The 16449-nt window shown below is 35.5% G+C and overlaps 1 protein-coding gene across 1 annotated transcript in view; it reads right to left on the reverse strand.

Annotated features, from left to right (window-relative positions):
- Positions 1-23: 23 nt before the first annotated feature.
- Positions 24-16449, reverse strand: part of LOC124613529 (tripartite motif-containing protein 45) — a 169788-nt gene continuing 153362 nt past the window's right edge. Inside the window, exons 11-12 of the mRNA XM_047142239.1 lie at positions 568-691; positions 24-306 (exon numbers count right to left, since the gene is read on the reverse strand). Of these exons, the coding sequence (XP_046998195.1) occupies positions 176-306; positions 568-691 (255 nt within the window). The 3' untranslated portion in view covers positions 24-175. The remainder of the gene's footprint in view (positions 307-567; positions 692-16449) is intronic.

Here is a 16449-nt window from a genome sequence, read left to right on the forward strand (position 1 = left end):
TATTTTGTCACTGGACTTTCCTATAATTGTTTTTAAAATTTATTTGTTTTTATCCTCCAATAATAAATTATCTGAGTTGTTACTGCACGTCATTTCATTTAATGCATGCTTCTAGTGCTGCTTGTGTTTATCTCGCACCCAGTAAATTCCACATATAAATGTAAGTAATGTCCAGTCACAGTGTGAATTGGTACAGAGCAGAATTTGTACGTCCACACTCGGAATTTTCAAGAATGTTCCCACAGCAAGACCAATGCCGGCGACCAGGATGTCCAGCATGGCCATGGCCGCAACCCTGGTAGCCACCTGGTGACATAAACAAAATTAAGTAATGATTATGTCTGTTATTTGTGGGTCCTTATTGTACAGTGCCAACTTCAGTTTCACATTGATTCTTATACATTGATAGATTGTATATACATGTACAGTTTGCATGGAAACTTAATTTTAATGGAAAAATAATGAAAGGAAGTGTTATATTGTTTGAGAATACAAGATGTATAGGTTAAAGAAAATGTTTGTGCCTTATCTTCCCTATATAAAGCCTTTTGTTAGATATTCTATTACCTGGCATTTTCCCACCACATCCACATGTAGCAGTTTTGCTCCCATTACTGGAACAAAAGCTGCAGCAATGAAATGTCCCATGGTGAGGACGCAGTGTCCTCACACAGACCAGGAAAGGACTTCCCTGTAAAAGATATGCAAGTTGCTCTTGAGTGGACACATTTATAAAGGCGGCATTTTCAGACACCGTCTTTGTTTACAAAATATGACAGTGTACATGTGATGTGTTAAGGCAGTGAAAGGAACTTGTTACCACTGGAGTGCCACAAGTTCCTCCAGAAATCATAACACAACACATACATCATGCTAACAAATGTAAATCCACCTGATGATAGAGGTTTACACCTTTCAAATACATCATGGAGATAAATAGTGACTGGTAACAGTAAACATGTTGTTTCATTTGATTTCATTGTCATTGATGATACTTTGTTTCTTCTTTTATGTCAATTAATGCAGCAAGGGAATGTGTATAATTTATGGGAATGATTTTAATAGTTGATGCTGATGAAATATGTATTTATATTCCATAATTGACAAACTTTATCTGTTGAAAACAATATGAGATCTTTCTTTTCTGAATGATCGAGAAGGATGTACTCTGCATGTGCAAATAATTCCTTAGTACTGTGTTAGTTTTCAGACAAATGCATGTTTTATGCAACAAATCATACAAGAGAATACACATAGGTAGATGACTGTGTGAGAAGCTAACTAGTGTCCTATGAGTTTTATGAGTTAACACCATCTGTGCAGTTTTGCTCAAGAAATAGCCTTAGTAACTCCAATATTTTCTCCTGAAATAGCCAATTGACATCAAGGAGTGAACGAATGAAAAATAAGCCAACATAAAAGTGAATCACAGGTACTGATGAGAGAAAATATTTTAATCATAAAGGTTACTAACTGCATTCTACTTCTGCAGTGTAAGAAAAGGTGGCTCCCATGAGGACTTGTCGTTGAACCTCTGTCCCAATAACCCTAGTGTGCTCCCCTTCATGACACTGTTTCAAGGTACTGGAGTAATGTCACCTACAGAATTGTGGATGAGAAACTGAATATGCTGCGCTTACTGTAAAAGGAATCAGTTTATTAGATATAAACCATGAACTGGTTCCCTTGCGTAAATTATTTGCTTTATTATTCAGTTCATACCCTGGATATTTGTCAGTGTTCCCAGAAAATAAAAACAAGTTTGGACCTCTGTGCTACACTCACTCAGTGGAAAGTGTACGATGTGTATTACAAGTTCAAGGACTTCTCGCTTTGTACCACTTATGTAACTTAGATCCATTCTGTGGCTTTTTCTTAATTCCACAGTAATGTAGTGTTTATGGAAATATACTTTTGTCCCCATTGTCATTGACATATCTAAAAAAAAAAAAAAAATACCATATTACCATAATCTGTTACAAACCTCATAATTTCATGCAAGCAGTAAATAATGCATTGACTGATGAAACATTCTTAAAGGCAAATGTGTGTCTATAAATAAATTTTAATTACTGAAATAAGTAGCAATTGTTCATTTAGAGTGAAAAAGTTATTGAGAAAACCGGCAATAACAATGTAAGCTACCATCTTGGTTCAAGTTTATTATGTTATGTTTTCAATAACTATCCAACAAGACCATAATTAATTCCTTTCCCTACTCTTGTGACAACTGAATTATTTCACCACATTAATGTTCTGTGTAACATATTGAACTATGAACAACAGAAATACAGGTTTTCATTCTGTGTTACCTCAATTTAAGTGCTTTGTTCTCAAATGCAAGCAACACGACCATCCTTCACTATAGCAGTGATCCCAAATGCACAAAATGTTGTGCTGATTACACAACAGTTTGAAATTTTTTTTGGTTTGGAGCAAGCTGATTTTTGCTTGATGAAAACAAAATAAAATAAACTGTGTAAAAAATGGGAGGAGTGATAATGGTGATGCTGGTTACTTTCCAGGTTGCATGACAGTTAAAGTTTCCAAAATTATTAGCTGTGTCTGTGTATCTTTTATGACAGTTATCACATGTAAACATTGAACAGTGTGTTGAAACAATTAATATATTTGGAATCTATTACTTAAATATATCTTCACCCACAATTATTAAACCTTTCAAGGATTCACCTACAAATAGATCTGTGGTACAGAGATGGGCACCTGTGTGACTCCGTCCTGTGTCAGCCTATGTATGGGCCATGTAGAGAGTTCCTTCCTAACCATCCAGAATCCTTTATCTGGTTCAGATTCATTGATAATATCTTCATGATCTGGACTGAAGGTGATGACACCCTATTCACATTCCTCTAGAACCTCAACATCTTCACCCCCATTTGCTTCAAATAGTCATCATCAACCCAACAAGCCACCTTCCTTGATATAGATCACCACTTCAAAGATGGCTACATCAATATCTCCGTCCATATCAGGCCTGCTGCCAACCACCAACAATACCTTCACTTAGGCAGCTGCCACCCATTCAATTCCAAGTAGTCCCTCCCATACAGCCTAGCCACCCATGGCTGAAACATCTATAGTGATAAGAAGTATAGTGGTGTTTTAAGTACTGGTGCCATAAGGAGGTGTGAATAATGTCGATTATTTTGAGGTGTGTGACTGGCAGATACTTTTTCCAGCAACAATTCATGCGTCTAAGTTTGCATCTTCACAGTCTCGCTACAGTTACCACTGTAATGGTCTAGTTGGTATATTAACTCTCCTTTTGAACAGAGTGATATTTACCTCTTCTTTTGTGTAGAAAAGCGTGCACTGACCAGCTCCTTGTAAAGAATGCAGTAGAATAAATGGTTCAAATGGCTCTGAGCACTATGGAACTTAACATCTGAGGTTATCAGTCCCCTAGAACTTAGAACTACTTAAACCTAACTAACCTAAGGACATCACACACAACCATGCCCGAGGCAGGATTCGAACCTGCGACCGTAGCGGTCGCGCGGTTCCAGACCATAGCGCCTAGAACCGCTCGGACACCCCGGCCGGCTGCAGTAGAATACAATCATAAATAATGTCGCTGTGCTTTTTGAATTTTGTTGGCTCCATTGTATCCAGATATAATTTTCAGGATGAAACAATTTAGAAATGAAAGAAACTACCTCCCTTGCTATAAGATATATTGTAAAAATTTTATGTATTGTTGTCTGACAACACGCAATACATCCACCTGGAATCCTGGGCGGGAAGAGACAGATAGTTGGAGAGCGAAAAATTTGATGTCAGCTTAAGGGAACATTGTAATACAGATATATGTTCATCTTTCATTTTTGTACGGATCTCTTTTTGGTGTGGGCATGTTCATATTACATCTTTGCCAGTGTTCTGATACTTGTTGATTGACATATACTTCAAGGCTGAACCAAAAGAAGATCTATCACAATTTGCCACCCCACAGTATTCTGGCATTGCCCATTATTACCAGATGACTATACAGTAGTAGTAATGCATTTTACAAATGTACGTGACATAAATAATCAAATTTTATAGGGAAGTACCACTTGCCCTGGCCGAGGATCAAATCTCTGTATTTGTCACCAAGTTTATACCTTATGTATCCCCTGCATGTGTCAGATTTATTTATATTGCCATTAATTTACATGAAATTTACAAAACTTTAAAGGTTCAGCTTCTGAAAGATCATGACTCGACATAGGGGATGTTGAATTAGAATCTTTTGCTTCATTATTGAGGTGTAACTGCCACTCATAGTTTGTGCTGTCGCATCTCCACACATTAAGTGGTGTTCGTTGTGAACGTTCCTTGCATTAGCATTGGTGCAACTATGGAAAATAGTTTGGCCTCGGTTGTGTAACTTTGTAGATGACGATGAATTCCATGTTGTTATAGAGTTCATAGGGTAGCTCCTTAGGATAAGATTACATTGATGTGTGTTTGGTTAAAAAGTTTGATACCCTGATGGAGAAGCCATACAGTTTTGACCATGGTGATGTAGACTACTTCGTCCGTTACATATTTCAGTGTCCAAAAGGCCAAACTGTATCATCGGTAACATGTCGAGCGCTCACTATATTCTTGGTAATATAATGGTACTTTAACTTCCGCGCCTCCGCCAATACAAAGATATAATTTACGATCGCGCACGCAGAAGAGCGCTGTGCCAGCGACCGATTTTATAAATAATTTTGTTCGTCTTTTTACTTTTGCATAGGTTTTTTGTTTTTAAGAACTGAAGGAGGACACTCTCTCTCTCGTCTTGATACGAAAGACGTGTATTTTTCCGCACTGTGTTGAATGTGCCTTTGGGTGAAAATTAAAATTACATTACAAAGCGAGGTTGTTTCAATAGCTAATGAGGAGAAGATAATAAAAGGTAACACTACAATTGGCGTCCTGGTGACAGGACTTGCAATCTTCGGATTTGATACAAGTGCAGTTATTATAAATTTTGGACATTTTATCTAATTTTAACCACTTAATAGCATCAGAAAATGAATTTGGACTAAGTCTCTTTCATTTCAATTTTAATGTTACGTGCATGAAATTTACAACAATATTGTTTTCCCTGTTATTAATTTGTGTTAATTTTCATTTTCATGTTGAGGAAATTAATTTGGTAAAAAAAAAAAAAGGGAAAAGGATAATGTTCCATAAAATAATTTGCACGGACGCGAAAGAAAAATTTTGGATTGAAACTGTATATTTGACACAACATTTGCAACATAAGACTGGAAAAAAAAAAGAAAAAAAAATGGCGAGTGTAGAAATTTACATTTTTTCCAGTTTCAAGCAGCCATCTGTACTTCCTTTATTCCGATCCATTTATTTCGAAATTATTTTTTCAAATTATAGTTAAAATTGATTTACTACTATTATTGCAAATGATAAGTGAAGAGCATATTCACAGTCATTTATTTGTGAGAGGGAAATTTCAGTACCAGTTTAATAATTAAATTTCTAATTAGAAATCATATAGAAATATCCATTTCCATAAGAGAAATTTCAGATTTCAACATATCAGATTTAAAAAAAAAATTTTTTACCATTGGAAAACTTTATTTGCAATTAATTACGAAAATCGCAAGGTGGACGCTAGACGCGTAGAAATTGTTTCCGCGGACGAGCTTAGTGAAAGTGACACATTGAAAAACATGTCCGACAGTCAAATGAATATTGAACTTAATTGTGAGGATGTTCAAGACATAATTTTACTGGATCGATTAAGACAACAACCCCTATATTTAAACAGATATACAGGCGGATGGAGAGTGAGTACTACGCGACAAAACGTGACATTGACAACGTCAACTTCAGAACCAGACATCAATCAGACACGAAAAAATGACGAAACTAAGACACAGGACTCTAACATGCTCAACCAGATTCTGAAGTTACTTGGTGACCAAAACAGAAAATTTGACACTTTAGACAAAAGATTTGACGCTTTACACGACAATTTAAAACGTGACATTGGGAAATTTGACACTAAATTCGATGAACTGACATGGGACATAAAACAAAATTTTGAAAAACAATCGAGACAAATTGCCGACTTGACAGAAACCACCAGTAGTCTTGTAAGGAAATTTACTGACTTATCAGACAAGGTTACGAGCCACGAAAAGGTATTTGTGGAATTCAGTGACGAGACAAAAACTGACTTACAACGATGTAATGAGAAATTGTTAACGGTAGTTTTTGAACAACAGAAAACCAGTACCCAAGTTGACGAATTACGACAGTCACACAATTCCGTAAAAACAAACCAAGAACACTTAGACCTGACGATTACAGACCTTTCAGACAGATTAAATGATGTAACATTGGAGCAGAAATCCTTACAGGAAAAGTTAGAAAAGCTTGAAGACAGAGCAGATGTAGTATCTTTAAAGAATGACACAACTCTAGCAGAAAAACTTGTACATGAATGCAAATTATGTGATGATTATTTAGATGAGAAGTTTGAGACAATGACACAGATCATTTTAGATAAGACAAAGGAACAAGTAAAGGGAGAAACAGATAATATTCAGAAAGAGGTACGTAAACTTAAAGAAAATGTAATACCAAGTTCGTCAGTGATACCAAAACCCATAACAGGCAACCAAAACATAAATGAGAATCATAATAATGCTAGACCCAGCACACAGCCGAAAATAGAATTACCAATGAGTGATCCAAAACCCAATGAACCATTTTCAATGATACCACATGATCAAAATTACTATCAGACATCACCACATACTATGCACAATTTGACACAAAATGCAGGACCCATAATACCATCGGGAGCAGCTGATGAAACATTAGTACGACATGGATACTTTCAGACATTTTCATATGATGAGAAAGACAAAGTGCATCCGATTGTTTTCATCCGCTCTTTTGATGGTATTTTCCCGAGACATTGGTTAGAAGCCGATAAAATTTGATATGTTACAAATTTGTTACGTGGAAGAGCAGCTAAGTGGGGAGCAGCAATGAAAAGACGATGTTTAACATTTGAACAGTTTGAACAAGCATTTCTTGAGGAATTCTGGTCGATCACAGAACAGCAAAATTTAAAATGAGAAGTATACAATCCAGAAATTTACAACCCGAAGAAAGAGACTTTACATCAATACTTTGAACGCTACCTAGACAAAACATTATATTGGACAAAACCAGCAGATTTACCAGACTTAATTAGAACACTTAAAAGCCACTTACCATTTCCTTACCGTGATAAATTAATAGGAGTGTCCGAGGACAACATAAAGAATTTTTTTAATTATGTTGATGAGATAGATGTTGTTTACAGAGATGAGATCAGGAATTTCAATCAATTGTATCCGATCCATCCAAGAAATTCGCCTACGCACAACAGAAATGACAGAGGCTATTGGAATCCGCCTCCGACACCACAACAAAACACTCAAAGAAACAATTCGCACTACACTGGGACAAATCCATTCAATATTAGGAGAAACAACTCGCAGCATTGGCAAGGAAACAGTAATTATTACTATAATGGTTATCCGAACAGTAATTACAATCAGAACAATAACAGTTATATTCAAAATAACAACAACAGAAGAAGGAACCTAAATCATAGAGATCAAAGAAGAGAGGATAACAGGTACCATCCAGGATATTTTCAGAGAAACAACATCCAAACATGTATTGCAGGAATAACAGTAATGACAATACCAGTTACAGTCATGGGCGAAATAATGTATGGGGAAATCACAATGGACCACTGCCACGACACATGCACTACAGCAACCCTCAATTCCTACCTAACAGAACTCCCAATGCAACGCGAGGTAATGTCAACAACCAGACAGCTGATACTTGGGTGACGCGGGACAGAAATGTAAATATTATTGAGTTGGGCAATGAACCCAACCCGCAGCAAAAACCGAATTTGCCGGAAAACGAATGACGACCGAGCTAAGCGCTCGAGTTAGGTTGATAGGGAGCAGAGCGCAACGGAACCGACGATTTGTTTCCTCCGATATGATGACAGTAAGAAAATAGAAAAAGAATTATATCAGGATGTAGATTTTAATAGTACCAGTAAAACAAAGAAGATTATTCAGGCTATAACACGAGTTATGATTGGTAGCTATGAAGAGGAAGTAATGTTAGATACAGGAGCAGCAGCAAGTGGCATTTCAATGTCCTTATATAATGAACTCAAACAAATAATGAACATACAAACATTGCCAGTACAGAATTGTCACATTATAAGTGCCACCGGTAACAAATCAAAGAATGTGAAATTTCAAGTGCTAATTAACTTCACATTTTCAAATATACCACTCAATTACAGTTTTCTGGTAGTAGACAAATTAGTTATGCATTGCATATTAGGAATTGACTTTTTGAATGAATATCAAGCAATCATAGATTTAGGAAAAGGGAAATGTCATTTAACCGTAAACCAACAACAACTGACAATAGAGTTAACACAGGGTAAAAACTTAAACAGTAAACAATGTAAATTTGAACGGTTACATTTTGTGTATCCACCAGCAACAAACATATGTGATTTAACTTTTAATGAAGCTGTATCTCAGGGAATTAAACCTAATGATTTATATGAGAAATACACGGAATCTGAATATCTGACGAAGGAACAACAATTTGAATTACTTGAAGTTTTGCAGCAATTTGCTGAGGTATTTGTGGAGAAACCTGGAATTATTAGAGGCTATACTTATGAGATGGATGTTAAACCACACAAAACATACTGTAGAACATATTATAATATTCCTTGGTCAAAGAAACCCGCAGTTTTGAAAGAGATTGAAAAAATGCAAGCTTGAGGTATCATTGAAAGGTCACATTCACCATATTGCAGTCCGATACTAGCAGTTAATAAAGAGGATGGTAGTGTAAGGTTAGTGCTGGACGCACGAGAAATTAACAAAGTTGTAATCCCAATCAACACACGACCTATTAATTTGGAAGAACAACTTTTAAAATTTCATAATGTACAGTATTTAACCAATATCGACCTCTGCTCATAATTTTGGCAGGTGAACCTCCACAAAAACAGTCGTAAATACACTGCATTTTTTATGTGAGGGACGTAGTTATCAATTTTGTGTTCTACCCTTTGGTCTACGAGTGAGTGCTGGAGTATTTATTGAAGCCTTAGATGCTGTTCTCGGACCACAATTGTTATCGCAAATCACAGTTTATGTTGACGACATTGTCATTGCCACCACTACTTAGGAAGAACATGTAAATCTTTTGAAGCAACTTCTGACTAAATTTTCTGACGCAGGTGTCACTATCAATTTATCAAAGACGAAATTAGGGAGGAGAGAAATCAAATTCCTTGGTCACATCATATCAACTGAAGGCATTTATCGAGACTCAAGAAAAATTGATGCAATAAAGAATTTTCCATCCCCACAGAATCGTAAACAACTCAAAGCCTTTCTTGGTCTATCTTCATTCTTCAGGAAATTTGTACCCTACCACCTTCTTAACAGTCCACATCTCTATCTTTACTCAAAAGAAATAATATTTGGAAATGGACAGAGTTCTGTCACACAGATTTTGAAGCGATTACGAATGCTTTAGTTAATGCACCGTTGTTACGTCATCCTGACATGACGTCAGACTTTTGCCTAGTAACAGATGCAAGTTCCTATGGGCTCGAAGCATTTTTATTCCAAATTCATGTAGAAGATGAACAAACAGTCATCAAACCTATAAGTTTTGCTAGCCGCACGCTCACTGAATGCGAAAAGTCATATTCAGTGACCGAGCGTGAAACACTTGCCATAGTATGGGCATTTCGCAAGTTTTGCTACTTTCTATGGGGAAAACATACTAAGCTTTATACTGATCATCAAGCTCTTTCTTTCCTGCTATCATGCAAGTTATTACATTCACGTCTTGCACGCTGGTGTGCATCACTACAAGAATATGATTTTGATATTATATATATAAAAGGAAGATCCAACATTATAGCCGATGCTCTATCTCGTTTGCCACAAGGCCTACAAGAATTTTCAGATGTGACAGAACAAAGATCAGATTTCAAAATTTTACTCATGTATGATGGTACATTTGCACCTTACTACAAAAACATGTGCAGGAAGTTAGCCATATTGCAGGACAATGATCCCAGGTGGATCCAGATAAAGAATAAATTACGTGCAGGAACGGACCCACATCTTGAAAAATATTACACATTACACAAAGAAGTATTATTTCACCGATGAAACCCTGAATCATAGCATTGGTGTGTTTGCTTACCTGAAGCTCATGTTGATGATTTTATTTTATTTACACACAGAACTTGGGGACACTATGGTGTAACCAAATGTACAGATAAGATTATACAATATTGCTACTTTCCAAATTTAAGGCGAAGAGTATTGAGTAATATTAGGAAATGCATCATATGTCAGAAAGCCAGATATTCTAATCGCACAAGCATGAATGAATTGCACCCAATCATACCTAAGAGGCCATTACAGCTAATTTCTTTAGATATTGCAGGACCCTATCCACAAGCACGTGGAGGAATGAAATACATCCTTGCTGTGTTAGATGTTTTCACAAAGTATTTAAAATTATATGTTTTACGTTCAGTTTCTACCACTGCTATTGCCAGACGTCTATTAACAGATTATTTTGTAAGAATAGGAAAACCTGAAGTTATGATCACGGATAATGCAGCATATTTTACCAGTTTAAAATGGAAGACTTTTATTGAAGAACAGAATGTTAAACATATTTTAATTTCAAGATTTCACGCAGCAGGAAACCCAGTAGAAAGAACATTTCGAGAATTTGGACAGTTTATGAGAACACACACACCAGAGAAGCACACAGAATGGGTAGAATACCTAGCACCATTTGAACAAATAGTGAACAATTTAACTCACATTTCTACTGGATACACACCAACTGAATTAATTATGGATAAAACAGAAAGAAATGAATGGACAGACCCTCTACCTAAATTTACAGCAACAACAAATCATGTTAGTTTAGAAGAAAAGGTAATACAAGCTTACACAACATGATGTGACAAAGCTAAGGAAAGAAAGCAGAAATATGACAGAGGTGTCAGGAAAGCACAAACATTTCAAGTTGATGAGTTAGTTTTGCTAAGAACACATCCTAAACCCACAAAACTGAAACATTTAAACAGGAAATGGCAGGTCTTATACTCTGGACCATACCGAATTGCAAATATTCCACATCCTGGCTGTTATTCGTTAGAATACCCTTTAACACATAAACCCAGAGGTCTACATCCACACAGACATTTGAAAAAATACATACAGTAAAATGTTAGCTAATGAGGAGAAGATAATTAATATGATATACAGTTATGATGAGCCTACATTTAAGTTATACAGACACTTACAATCTAATGAATGCAGGTAAGTCTAGAAAGCAATGTGAACCATCCAATAGCTAATAAGATATTAGGTTATAAGAGGAGTTGCTATTGAGGCATATACACATTAGAGGAGGCAGAGAACTGAACAGAATTATTTTCTTTAGGAGGCATGTGATAATAGTAATGTTGGTATGAGTGATGCGAGTGACTGAATGAGATGAGTGAATGTAATTTTAGTTTAATAAGAGGACAAATAGTAATATGGAGAGAGGTAAATGAAATATAAGATGAGAAAAGGGTATTATTATTATTATTGTTGTTGTTGTTGAAGTAAAAAATAAGTGGTGATGAATAAGAGGAAAATATATATATATATATATATATATATATATAATGCTGAGGAATAAGTACATGTTATTATGTGAAGAATGAATAATGGATAGGTGAGAATGTTATGAGTAATTGAGAATATGTTGAGAGCAGAGAAACTAGATTTGAACGCTATATCACATGTACTCATGGAATACAGAATGAAAGTAGTGGAAAGAATATTATTTATTAAAAGATTGGTATGCCTGAGATAATAACTTATGTGGTGTCATATATATTCTTATAACTAAAGGTGAAAGTATAGATTTATGTGGAAAGAATTATTTACAGCAGCCACTGTTGGAAATATACCAGAAGATTTAAATCTATAACACTTTAACACTAATCTAATGGGAACTTGTAATGAAATTTTTGGAGTTATGTAGGCTTGACACTTCAGATTGGAAGAATTATTTAAGAGAACATATTTACCAGTCATCTAATGACATAATTAAAGCTCATCTACTGTACTGAACTAATGCGCCTTTAAATAGAAAGGAGAAAATGTCAGTCCTCTGTTGCGGCTCATACTCTCATCCCTCCCTTAGAAAAATTGATACATGTTGATGAAAGATTTGACATTATATAATTTGTGATTATCTGACAGTATGGAGACACATACACAAATATTTATTTATGAATAGAATTTTACAGGTACCACAAGATAAATACAGAATGGATATACAGCATGGAACGCAGCAGCAATTATCTAAGAAGATTTATTTATTTATTTATTAAATAAAACATTTATTTATATTGCTTGATACTCAGGAAAGGAAGGAGATGAACTACACAAACTTTATAGGAACATGATGTACATACTTGTAGGACCCTAAGATATTTAGAGGGGTACCACTCTTAGAAACAGCAATACTGGGGACACCACACTTAGAAATGGTATTAGGTATAGGAACTTTTACATTATATTAAGTTAACATGTATTTTATCATATTTTATTTTGTGTAGTCCACTGTAGGGGATGACTTTACTAGTATTTATGATGTAGTTAGCAACCATCCCATGAACCTATCCTCCTACAGAGGGCTGTCTTGAGGCTTGAAATATGTGTAAATTTTATTCCAGGAGGCAAGATTAATTTTAAGTTGAATATTCTAGCGAGTCGCCACAATTATCTTCAAATGTTGCAAGTGTAAAAAAAATAAAAAGAATGAGCTAACAAATAAAATACATAAAATGTATATTTCAATCTGAATGTAATGTAATTCACATGTCAGCACAATGATATTGAATGTAACGTAAAAATTTACTATATTTTTCATTTAATTCTGTATATGTACTATATGACAACCATGTAACTATCTCATGTAATGATTAATTGTAAATATTTGCATATTTATGTACTTACTATATCAAGAAATGTATTTTAAGGAGATGTTAATGAACTGCAAAGGACTTGTGCATGTAGCACATAATTCAGATAAATGGAACTGTAAGTGCAAAGAAGAAACCAACGTGATGGAACACTGTCAAGCAATATTTACGTAGTGTCAATATGCTTTGAAGTGTACGGTGTTGTGGAAGCCGGCAGGTCTTAAGGTTGGTGTAAAAGACAAGCTCATCACCTGTCGTAGGCAGTGATGTGTTTCCTGTGCCCTCATTGACCATTTATACCCCGGTAGACGCCACCAAAATTCGACTACTGGAGATCACAATTTCGTGTTGACACATTGAACAAACTTTGGATTTTCTTCAAGTCACACGCAAGAGATCCAGGCAGTACACACACAAACTCAGAATCCGATACTACGTTTAAAGACATTGGAGCAATATAATAGAAACATTTATTGTTCGAATTAATTCCATTGTAAACACGAATCATGTGAACTGAATTCAAACGCTGTGCTAAGCAACGATAATACGCTGCAATTCAAAGACATTAGTGTTACGACTCCTAAAGAAGATACACACCAAAAGGACTGTATACAAAGAGTGATATGCAAAGATCATTGTGTTCAGAAATATTTTTTGTAATATGAAAATTTCATATTTTCTCATATATATGTATCTATGTAAATTTTCTATACTGCCACGCTCGCTTGCGGAGCGTGTCAGTAGGGGAGGCATTGTAATGGTACTTTGACTTCCGCGCCTCCGCCAATACAAAGTTATAATTTACGATCGCGCACGCAGAAGAGCGCTGCGCCAGCGACCGATTTTATAAATAATTTTGTTCGTCTTTTTACTTTTGCGTAGGTTTTTTGTTTTTAAGAACTAAAGGAGGACTCTCTCTCTCTTGTCTTGATACGAAAGACGTGTATTTTTCTGCGCTGTGTTGAATGTGCCTTTGGGTGAAAATTAAAATTACATTACAAAGCGAGGTTGTTTCAATAGCTAATGAGGACAAGATAGTAAAAGGTAACACTACAGTAAGTCCATAAAGTACTTGCCTTAGTCCCTCCTCTGTAGTAGCAAAATTCAACACCCAGTGCCACTCCAAAGGGCACTTAAAATACAGGGTGATTCAAAAAGAATACCACAACTTTAGGAATTTAAAACTCTGCAACGACAAAAGGCAGAGCTAAGCACTATCTGTCGGCGAATTAAGGGAGCTATAAAGTTTCATTTAGTTGTACATTTGTTCGCTTGAGGCGATGTTGACTAGGCGTCAGCGTCAGTTGATGCTAAGATGGCGACCGCTCAACAGAAAGCTTTTTGTGTTATTGAGTACGTCAGAAGTGAATCGACGACAGTTGTTCAGCGTGGGGCACTGAGAATCCGCGGGAAACAACTCAGTATGAACGTGACTCGCCTAAGGTGAACGTTTTCTGTGCCATTTCAGCCAATAAAGTTTTTCGTCCCTTTTTCTTTGAAGGTGCTACTGTAACTGGACTACAGTATCTGGAGATGTTAGAGAATTGGCTGTTCCCTCAGCTCGAACAGGAAGCACAACAATTCATATTTCAGCAGGATGGAGCGCCACCACATTGGCACTTATCTGTCCGTAACTACCTGAACGTCAACTACCCGAGGCGATGGATCGGCCGCCAGGCAGCCCGTGACAGAGCACTTCATCACTGGTCTCCAAGAAGCCCTGATCTTACCCCCTGCGATTTTTTCTTATGGGGGTATGTTAAGGATATGGTGTTTCGGCCACCTCTCCCAGCCACCATTGATGATTTGAAACGAGAAATAACAGCAGCTATCCAAACTGTTACGCCTGATATGCTACAGAGAGAGTGGAACGAGTTGGAGTATCGGGTTGATATTGCTCGAGTGTCTGGAGGGGGCCATATTGAACATCTCTGAACTTGTTTTTGAGTGAAAAAAAACCTTTTTAAATACTCTTTGTAATGATGTATAACAGAAGGTTATATTATGTTTCTTTCATTAAATACACATTTTTAAAGTTGTAGTATTCTTTTTGAATCACCCTGTATTTTCATCATTGTAGACACACATAGGTTTGATCACCACCTCACATAAGTGTGTATTCCTTATTCAACACATGCTAAACCTATGAGTCAACAGTTTTTCTTGAAGCCCCTTTTTTCTCTGCATGTGTTAAACACCCTTTTCATATACAGTTTTCCTTACATGTCTTTGTATAATTGCGTAAAATTTTACGCGACTGGCATAAAGAAATTAAAACATGATGAAAATTTGCTCCTTATAACAACAAATAAATGTCATTTTAATTTTAGCTGACACGTTAGGTCTAATACATTTTACTTGTACAAAAGTTTATACATGAATTTGCCACATCATTTTTGATGTTTGTGTAAAAACATTTAAAAACAAGTGAATAATATTTAAGAAGTCATTTCACTTTCAAAACTCATAAGGCAACATTTCTGTGACAAGTTATTTCATGTTAATTCTCATCGTTAATAAATCATTTATGTTTACAACTTTCATGATGATGAGCTAGTACTCCTTTTAACTTTTAAACTCATTGCATTGTATTTGTTTACATGAATAAATTGCAAAACGTATTATATGTCAGGATTGAAAAAACAATATACAGCAGAGTCATGCTAATTCAAACCCCGGTAATCAGAACGTTTGGGTAATCCAAACATGAAAAATGTTAGTCTAAGTATGGAAAACTGTGCGGTAACTGTGCTGTACACACTATTTTAATTTACGCAGTACAGTAAACATGTATTAGAAAAATTGGCATGAAAACATTAGGTTTAAACAATGCGTAACAATGAAAGAAAAGCTGTCAAACTTACTAAAATACAGCGGACATTTTATCCCTACATTTTGGATGACAAAAACTCAGTTATTGTTTTTTGGCGTTAGATTAGATTAGACTAGATTATTACTAGTTCCATGGATCATGAATACGATATTTCGTAATGATGTGGAACGAGTCGAATTTTCTAATACGTGACATAATTAGGTTAATTTAACAACATACTTAAGTTAATATAACAACTTTATTTTTTGTGTTTTTTATTTTTTTTTATTTTTTAATATTTTTTTTTTAAATTTATATCTAAAAATTGCTCTATGGAGTAGAAGGAGTTGTCATTCAGAAATTCTTTTAATTTCTTCTTAAATACTTGTTGGTTATCTGTCAGACTTTTGATACTATTTGGTAAGTGACCAAAGACTTTAGTGCCAGTATAATTCACCCCTTTCTGTGCCAAAGTTAGATTTAATCTTGAATAGTGAAGATCATCCTTTCTCCTAGTATTGTAGTTATGCACACTGCTATTACT

This window comes from Schistocerca americana, chromosome 4 (assembly GCF_021461395.2).
Source record: "Schistocerca americana isolate TAMUIC-IGC-003095 chromosome 4, iqSchAmer2.1, whole genome shotgun sequence".
Taxonomy (NCBI): Eukaryota; Metazoa; Arthropoda; class Insecta; order Orthoptera; family Acrididae; genus Schistocerca; species Schistocerca americana.